The 9,541-nt window shown below is 42.6% G+C and overlaps 2 protein-coding genes across 2 annotated transcripts; both read left to right on the top strand.

Moving 5' to 3' along the window:
• Positions 1-926: 926 nt before the first annotated feature.
• Positions 927-1,865, top strand: LOC308520175 (olfactory receptor 7E24-like; the record flags this gene model as incomplete). Its single annotated transcript, XM_081092712.1, has 1 exon — positions 927-1,865. The coding sequence occupies exon 1, from the start codon at positions 936-938 to the stop codon at positions 1,863-1,865; it is 930 nt and encodes a 309-aa protein (XP_080948838.1). The 5' UTR covers positions 927-935.
• Positions 1,866-8,368: 6,503 nt separating this feature from the next.
• On the top strand, positions 8,369-9,289 carry LOC308519570 (olfactory receptor 7E178-like; the record flags this gene model as incomplete). The annotated part of the gene is made up of 1 exon (XM_081091598.1): positions 8,369-9,289. The coding sequence occupies exon 1, from the start codon at positions 8,459-8,461 to the stop codon at positions 9,287-9,289; it is 831 nt and encodes a 276-aa protein (XP_080947724.1). The 5' UTR covers positions 8,369-8,458.
• Between the last annotated feature and the right edge of the window lie 252 nt (positions 9,290-9,541).

Genomic DNA, 9,541 nt, shown 5'->3' with positions numbered 1-9,541 from the left:
TTGTAATGCTTTCAATAATAAAGATAAATTAAGAAAAAAAAAGACACATGTTGGCGAGGATGTGGAGAAAAGGGAACCCTGGTACACTGTTGATGTGAATGAATATCCTTCAGGCATTATAATCAACAATATGGAGGCTCCTCAAAAAATTTTAAACTAGTACTAATTGAAAAAGAACTTCCAAATGACTTTTGAAGGACAACTCTCATGCTTGAGTAATCACTTATTCCTATGAAGGAGAGACAGAAAACCAAAAAAAAAATAAAACTCATGAAGATCACATAAAAATATTTTCTGATTATTAATATTCAACTTTCATTTAGAATCCAGATTACACAATCCTGTCTTTTATACAGTGCTGAAAATACTCTAAATAAAGGAACTATCTAGTTAGCATTGTATTTGAATAAAAGAAGGTATATTTAGCTACTTCTTAATTTCTTAAAATTAGAATGATTTTTGCCTTAAAGGGGGATGGGTGTTTCTTATTCTATATATATTTTAAAGCGGTAGCCTTGTTTTCCTGTGATTATGGCTCTGTTATCTCTAATATTCTTGCTCCTCTAATACTTTTCAATGGAGTTTCTGGACAATGAAGTGTATATAGAAAGAGGTGAATAACATGGAAACCGAATAAAGAAAGACAATAGTGTGGTAAAGGCCTAGGGCTGGGGGCGGGGCAGGTTGGAAGGGTCAATGGGAGGGAAAGGGTAAATCTATAATACTTTCAACAATAAAGGTACATTTAAAAAAAGAAAATAAAGAAGAGAGAGTTCTAATTAAATAGGATTTGCCATACTGAGAAATACTGGTAAAGGTCCTGGGGTATATGACCTCGTAGGTGAACAGCTTGAATACAGAATATGGATCCAATGCTGTGTGCTCATTTACTTATTTTCCTTTTCCCAATCCTCGTCTAAAGGTGTCCTGGCTACATGGAACCACAAAACCTAACACGTGTCTCAGAATTCTTCCTCCTGGGTCTCTCAGATGACCTGGACCTGCAGCCTCTGCTCTTGGGGCTCTTCCTGTCCATGTACCTGGTTGCCGTGTTGGGGAACATGCTCATCATCCTGACTGTCAGCTCTGACGCCCACCTCCACACCCCCATGTACTTCTTCCTCTGCAACCTGTCCTTGGCGGACATCGGTTTCATTTCTACCACTGTTCCAAAGATGATTGTGGGCATCCAGACTCACAGCAGAGTCATCTCCTTTGGGGGCTGCTTGACACAGATGTCTTTTTTGATCCTTTTTGGATGTATGGATGGCATGCTTCTGACTGTCATGGCCTATGACCGGTTTGTGGCCATCTGTCACCCTCTGCACTACTCAGCTACCATGAACCCATGCTTCTGCTGCTTCTTAATTTTGATGTCATTTTTCATCAGCCTTTTGGACTCCCAGCTGCATACTTTAATTGTGTTACAACTTACCTGCTTCAAGGATGTAAACATTTCTAATTTTTTCTGCGATCCTTCTCAACTCCTTCATCTTGCCTGCTCTGACACCTTCACCAATAACATAGTCATGTATTTTGTTGGTGCCATCTCTGGTTTTCTCCCTATCTCAGGGATCTTTTGCTCTTACTATAAAATTGTTTCCTCCATTCTGAGAGTTCCATCGAAAGGTGGGAAGTATAAAGCCTTCTCCACCTGTGGTTCTCACCTGTCCGTTGTTTGCTTATTTTATGGAACAGCTATTGGAGGTTACCTGGGATCAGCACTGTTGCCTTCCCCCAGGAAGGATGTGGTGGCCTCAGTCATGTACACTGTAGTTACCCCCATGCTGAACCCTTTCATTTACAGTCTGAGGAACAGGGACATTAAGAGTGCCCTGTGGAGGCTCTACAGCAGAACAGATTAGTCTTAATATCTCTGCAATCCCTTTTGGAGTGTAGTTGGAAAATCTAGCAAAACCAAACATGTATACCAGTGACTACTGTTTCCTTAATCATATTGTGTTTAGTTTCATGGTTTTCATTCCTCTCCATGCTTCACATATGAACTTTACTTCTTTTGATTTGACATTATTTGAATTGGCAGAGTAACCTGGGATCCTTTGTACATCATAATTCCATAATAAATGCATTTACTGTGGTATCCAGATGAAATGTACAATTCTCTTAGTACATACTTAAACTTTATATCTTTCCCCATGGTTTTACAGTAATTTCCATACACATTTTGCATTTATCAAATCTATGCATTCAGGTAATTTCTGAGGATGCAGTTCACTGGTTTTTAATTGTGGATTTTGTTGGAACCCTCTGGGGAGTTTTATAAATACTGATGACTGGGTCAGTTGGAGAAGCTCATCAAGATGTGACTGCCAGTGGACCCAAGAGCTGGGCCTGGGGAATCAGAGACTCCTACCCTTCCCCTGTCCTTGGAATGTTCATTTCACTTGCCTACCCTTCTCTAGAAGCTGGCCCAAGGATATGCCCTTAGCTAGTTATGTTTTGTTGAAACCATCTAGATGTTATACATCACTGAACCCAGTTAAGGCTTTTACTGTATACTAGAGGCCCGGTGCACAAAAATTTCTGCACTCGGCGGGGGGGGGGGGGGTCCCCTCAGCCCAGCCTATGCCCTCTCACAGTCTGGGACCCCTTGGAAGATGACCACCTGCTGGCTTAGGCCTGCTCCCCGGGGGATTGGGCCTAAGCTGGCAATCAGACATCCCTCTGGCAGCCTGGCAGCCCTCGGGGGATGTCCACTTGCCAGCGGGGAGCAGACCTAAGCTGCAGTTGGACATCCTTAGAGCTGCTGAGGAGGCAGGAGAGGCTCCCACCACCACCGCTGTACTGGCAGCCATCAGCCTGGCTTGTGGCTGAGCAGAGCTCCCCCATGTGGGAGCACACTGACCACCAGAGGGCAGCTCCTGCATTGAGCATCTGCCCCCTGGTGGTCAGTGTGTGTCATAGTGACCAGTCATTCCCAGTCTTTCTGCTGTTAGGGTCAGTTTGCATATTATCCTTTTACTATATAGGATAGAGGCCTGGTGCATGGGTGGGGGCCGGCTGGTTTGCCCTGAAGGGTGTCCCAGATCAGGTGGGGGTCACGCTGGGGTACGTGGCCAGCCTGGGTGAGGGGCTGATGGCCTTTTTCAGCTGGTCACACCCCCTTCAGGGTGGGGGTCCCCACTGGGGTTTCTGGCCAGCCTGGATGAGGGGCTGATGGCTGTTTTCAGGATGGCCACACCCCCTTTAAGGTGGGGGTCTCCACTGGGGTGCCTGGCCAGTCTGGGTGAGGGGCTGAGGGCTGTTTTCAGGCTGGCTGGTGACTGAAGCTCCCAGCTTCTCCTTTTTTTCTTTTTCTTTTTTATTCTGGGATTTATTTACCTTCTATAATTGAAACTTTGTTGTCATCACTGGAGCTGAGAGCCGGCTCCAGCTCTGTGGCCATGGCAGGCTGAAAGCAAGTATCTGGGGTTTGTTTAGCTTCTATAATTGAAACTTTGTTGCTTTCAGAGCTCAGAGCCGGCCGCGGCAGGCGTGGACCCTTGGCTTCCTCCATCACTGGAGCAAGCAAGCCTCCTGCTCGCTTCAGCTGCATGGCTGCCGGCCACCATCTTGGTTGGGTTAATTAGCATATAGCCCTGATTAGCCAATGGGAGGCATAGCAAAGGTATGGTCAATTGCCATGTTTGTCTATTATTAGATAGGAGGATAAACTTTTAAGATTTGGTAGGCAGGTGTATCGATCTACTTGTCTTATGGCCGCCCAAGACAAGCCTTACTATAAATTCACTGGTTTATGAAAACTGCCACCTCCTGATCTGTAGTGAACTTCCTTTGGTCTCTCCCTGCTTTCCATGCATGGAGGGCTGGTTCAGATTTCACCTGAAAGTTCCTTAGATTGAGAACCAATGGAGTCTCCCTTATCAAATATTAGTTGCCTGTGTATGCAGTGGTTTATTTCTGGGCTCTTGATTCTGTACCATTGGTCTCTTTGTCCATTTTTAATTCATTCCTACATCCTATTGTGGCAATCCATGCTCTTCTTCTTTGCTTTTAGCTGTGTCTTTATGTCTAAGCTTTGCCATTCTCTGTGTGGAGTGAAAATAAAACAGGTCTTTCCTAAGAGGCACTAAAAGCCTTGGTAAACTAGTTGCTCACTCTACTCTCCCTCCTTCCACCGGGTTAACAAATCTTTCTAGCTTGGAGTTTCCTGTTGTTGCTGAGTAGCGAGGCCTGGGCGATGGCATGATGCAGGAACTATGAAGCTGGTCTTTGTTTCCTTTTGTGTGGCTCTTCTCAGGTGTTTTGTTCCACTGTGTTGCTGACGTTCCGTAAGTGGACTCTTGAGCTCTCCCAGAGCTGTTTTTGTTCATGGATGTAATTGTTGATCTTTGTGGGGCAACAGAGGTTGGTGTCGCCTACATCACCAACTAGGTTTTGCCACATTTTTTTTCCTATCAGTTAATGACAGACTGATCTCTAAATTCCTCATCCAGAGTTGTCTGAGGCAGGAGGACTGCATGAGTAGGATGTGGGAGGTTGTGAATTACCATCATTCCCATACTCACTTTATCAATTGGGAAAAAAAAACACACAACAACAACAACACGAAATAGGCCCCAAACACACTTATTTAAATTTTAGGATCTGTGGACACAAAGCTAAAGAAAAATTCATCCTGGAATAGGATAATCTCTTTTCAAGGACAGAAATCAGAAGCCATTGGAGACATTTGTTGAATCTGGGCACAGAATGGCTGCATCTTGATGTGAGGGATCCTGGTGATGGCAGGGAAACCATGTTGGCTTTTTTGGACTGTGTGTCCTGAGGGAACATGATGGGGCTTGCAGAAATACCAAAATAGAGGCAATTTCTACTCATATGCCAGTATATACGCAGGGAAATTTTGCTAAGAGCATTGTGGTGTCATGGATTGCAGGTGAGGCTGGGAAGCAGAGTCATTTCTCCAGGGTTGTGGTCCTTAGAGACCAGTGTCCTGAGGGAGGGTGAGGCCTGTATGGTGGGCAGATTCCAATATGCTCCCAATGACCTCCGCTCCTGTATTCAAGCTATTGTGGAGACCCATCCTCTGGAGTGTGTCTTGGGCCTACTGACCTGCTTCCAAAACTATGTTTTTGGTATAATGGGTTAAATCAAAAATGACCTACTGATGAGATGTCCCTTCTGATATGAGGGTGCAAAAAGGCTTTATATTCCTGGTCCTTTTCTCTTGTTACCTGTCCTATGGGAGCCACAGCCATGCATGAGCTTGCCTGTGAGAGGCCCCTTAGGCAGCGGAGTGAGGAAGGCCTCTGGCCAACAGCCCACAAGGAACTCTCTCCTTCCAAAAGTGAGTGGGCTTGGAATAGGTCAACCCCAGTCAAACTTTGAGGGGGCTGCAACCCTACCTAACACTTTGATTGCACTCTGTTGGGTACCCTTCTTAATTTAAGAGAAAGTCAGTAGTTTTTTAGTGTACCCAAAACATCAATGAACGAGAAAAATCAGAACCTGGATTGTCATGTAAATAACCAAAAAAATCCCTTACTTGACTTGGGGTGCTGAACGCACAATACAAGATACAGGTGACATATTATAGAATAGTACATCTAAAACCTATATAATTGTATTAATCAATGTCATCCCCAATAAGTTCAAGAAAAAAAAAAGTGAAAAAAGAGATCATAAATATATAGTGCTGCAAAGAGCACCTTGCACACAGTAAACCCTCAATATACAATACTTATATCTATTAAAAATAAAACCTAAAAAAGGGAAATAGACTTTTCCTTTTAAAGACAGAAGTCTTAACAAAGAAAATGGAAATAGTTATAGGTTTTTGTCAGAGAGGCCTAATTGCCCCTAATTCACATGATTAATACAATGATTTTGCAGATGTCAAACTCAAAAAGTCATAAATTGTGAAAAGACTGCATTCTATGCTAACATTCTTGAAACTGGAAGTCAGAAGCAAAGCGTACAGATGCGCTTTCTCCTGAGAAGGGGAAAGTCCCAGCCCCTTCTAAGTACATTCACTATTCTCTGTTTCCTCTTCTGTTAATATTAGGAAGTCCCCAGAGGTTAGGAAAACATGGACCAATTTCACTAATTATTAGCTCTGTGCATTGAGCTCTCAAGGCCATACAGGCTGCCAGTCCAGTCAAGAGTCATATGTGTGGCTCTTCCTCCCAGAATTGAGACCTGCATCCAGAGATCCATGCCTGAGTCTGCCTTCATGCCAGTCCTGAGAACAGAGCCTCAGCCTTCTCATTACCAGGCAGGAGAGGGAAGTGGATCCAAACTCCTAGGGTCATGACTCACCAGAGAGACAGCACAAACCAGTGAGTGGCAAAGGATATGGTGGATGGAGGAGGAATTATGGAGAAACTGGTTTTCTCATTATCAAGGCAGCAGGACAGCTGAGATAGCCAGATGGGAGGGCATTGATAAGCAAAGTTACAACTCAGAGGCCTATGAAGTTTATGTTATTTTTTCCAATGGGAATTTTAGAACTCTCATTCAGAATTCTGCTCTTCTCCACTACCATTCTTACCTTCCGAAGTCATTGCCCATACAAGAGCGGGAACCGGACTTCTTCATTCCCTTAGCATTCCAATAGGATCATGAATGCTATGGTTATGATCATGACAGTGATGAGGAGAGTAACCATAATATTACAAAACTCCACTGAGGGTTTCCTCATGCCAGATACAGAGCTCTGTGTTATGTAACTTCCATTTTCACCTACAGAATGCCCTCAAGATCAGGGTAGACAACTAGTGTTATTTTAGAGTTGAGGAAAGGAGCAAAATATTCCTATTTAATTTGTACCCAGGTACTTGGGTAAAAAGGGTGGAGTCAGATTTGGATCTGAGCAGTGAAATGCTATTCACAGGACACAGGGTGCAGAACAACGTCTTTCCATACTATTTAGGTTCACATGTCTATTGAGCTCTTGAGATGTGGCTAGTTCAAACTGAGATGTGCTGCCCATATAAAACACCAGATTTTGAAGGCGTATAAGAAAAGATTGTAAAATATCTCAATTGTGTATATTGGCAAAACTATGTTTTTGGTATAATGGGTTAAATCAAATATGAAAATTAAAATAAACCAAAAAACCTCCCAGCCAACCTACTCAGTCTGTCCTTTCTCTTTCCAGGTCACCCCAGGCAGCATGCCTGTGGGGAAGCAACTGAGTCTCATTTATTTCTGATTGCCCAGCACCCACACTGTGGTTGGCACAGAGTAGGCAACTAAAACAAACAAAAACATATATGCACTCTCTTACTTATTGATTACAAGTTGTTAGTGTATAATAACACAGCATAGTCCAGATGGCTGACACACACTGGCAGTTTTTCTGCCTGGGCTTTCATCACTTTCAGGGATGTCGTGTGACTAAGGAAATGAATGAGATTCATCATTTTCCTCCAAGCACCCTTCCTTGAATGGCTAATTGAAACTGATGATGGGGCTTTGAAAACTGATTTGTGGCTAAGTTGGACTGAAGTCTGTTTTTATTTTGTTTGTTTATTTTGCTCTTTAGATTCTACATACTAGTGAAATCATATGGTATTTGTCTATCTCTGTATGACTTATTTCACTTAGTATAACACACTCTAGGTCAGTGGTTCTCAACCTTCTGGCTCTTTAAATACAGTTCCTCATGTTGTGACCCAACCATAAAATTATTTTCGTTGCTACTTCATAACTGTAATGTTGCTACTAATATGAATCGTAATGTAAATATCTGATATGCAGGATGGTCTTAGGTGACCCCTGTGAAAGGGTCGTTCGACCACCAAAGGGGTCGTGACCCACAGGTTGAGAACCACTGCTCTAGGTCCATCTATTCTGTCACAAAAGGTGAGATATCATTCTTTTTTACACACAAAAAATGGACTCAGACAGTTTATTACATAGTTCTTATAGCATGCTTATGAGTACTACAAATCAAAGGAATTAATCATGCTGCATTTGGATAAAATAAAATACATTTAACTGCTTATTAGTATCTTTGAACTAATAAGGACACTAATAAAGAGCATTTTGTTAAGAGAGACGAATAGTTCTCATTCCTTTTTTTTCCTTCATAGGAGGGTACTGATAGGCGAGTGTGTCTATGGATTTATAAAGCTCTAAATAACCTTACTCCTCTCATTTATTCAGCCCATTCTTTCCAAAGTGATGCATGCAGTAATAGGCTCATGGAGCAAAATGCAATATGAAAAGATTTTTAAGAAGAATGGTTGTCATAAGCAAGAAATATCACTAAAGGGTCATGGTCCTCAAGTGTGAAAACTATGAATTGCTTAAATTCAAAATATAGACACACTAATGTGCTTGTTTCCTTTATACCAGCTCTCATGTATTTTCTAAAAGGTGTCTCTGCTATGTGGAGCCACAGAATCTAACAGGTACATTGCAATTCATCCTCCTGGGCTTCTCAGATGATCCGGAACTGCAGCCTCTAACGTTCAGCCTGTTCCTGTCCATGTACCTGGTCACTATGCTGGGGAACCTGCTCATCATCCTGGCCATCAGCTCTGACTCCCGTCTGCACAGCCCCATGCACTTCTTCCTCTCCAACCTGTCCATGGCTGACATTGGCTTTTCTTCTACCACCGTCCCAAAGGCGATTTGGGACATTCAGACTCAGAGCAGAGCCATCTCCTATGCTGGCTGCCTGACTCAGTTGTCTTCTTTAAATTTTTTTGGGTGTTTGGACAGTGCACTCCTAACTGTGATGGCCTACGATCGGTTTGTTGCTATCTGTTATCCCCTGCACTACCTGGATATCATGAACCCCCATTTCTGTAGCCTGCTGCTTCTGGTGTCTTTTTTGATCAGCCTTTTGGACTCCCAACTGCACTGCTTGATGGTATCACAGCTTTCCTTTTGCACAAACACGGAAATTCCTCACTTCTTCTGTGACCCTCCTCAACTCCTCAAGCTTGCTTGTAATGATACCTCTACTAATAAAATATTAGTCTATTTTATTGGGGCCATCTTTGGTGGCATTCCAGTCTCAGGTATCTTGTTCTCTTACTATAAAATTGTTTCCTCCATTCTGAGAATCTCATCGTCAGGTGGAAAGTATAAAGCCTTCTCCACCTGTGGTTCTCACCTGTCAGTTGTTTGTTTATTTTATGGGACAGCCCTTGGGGTGTACCTCAGTTCCACTGTCTCACATTACCCCAGGAAGGCTGCAAGGGCCTCTGTGGTGTATGCTGTGGTCACCCCTATGCTAAACCCTTTCATCTACAGTCTGAGGAACAGGGACATCAAGAGGGCCTTGCAGCGATTCCTCAACAGAATAGCCTAGTCTCAATACATGGGCCGTTGTAGATTTTTTTTTCTTATTTCCACTTCCTATTATTATTATTATTATTATTATTATTATTTTAAATAAATGTTTCTAATTATAAACATTCTAATAGCAACGTAGTGATAGCTCATTGTACTTTGAATTTGTGTTCCCTAATGGCTAATGATATTGAGCATCATTTCATCTAATCTTTTTGATATCAGTATATCTTTTTTAAAATATATTTTATTGATTTTTTACAGAGAGGAG

The sequence above is a fragment of the Myotis nattereri genome, assembly GCF_964212035.1.
Source record: "Myotis nattereri genome assembly, chromosome: 5".
In the NCBI taxonomy this organism is placed as follows: Eukaryota; Metazoa; Chordata; class Mammalia; order Chiroptera; family Vespertilionidae; genus Myotis; species Myotis nattereri.
This window is presented reverse-complemented; position numbering and strand designations above follow the sequence as displayed.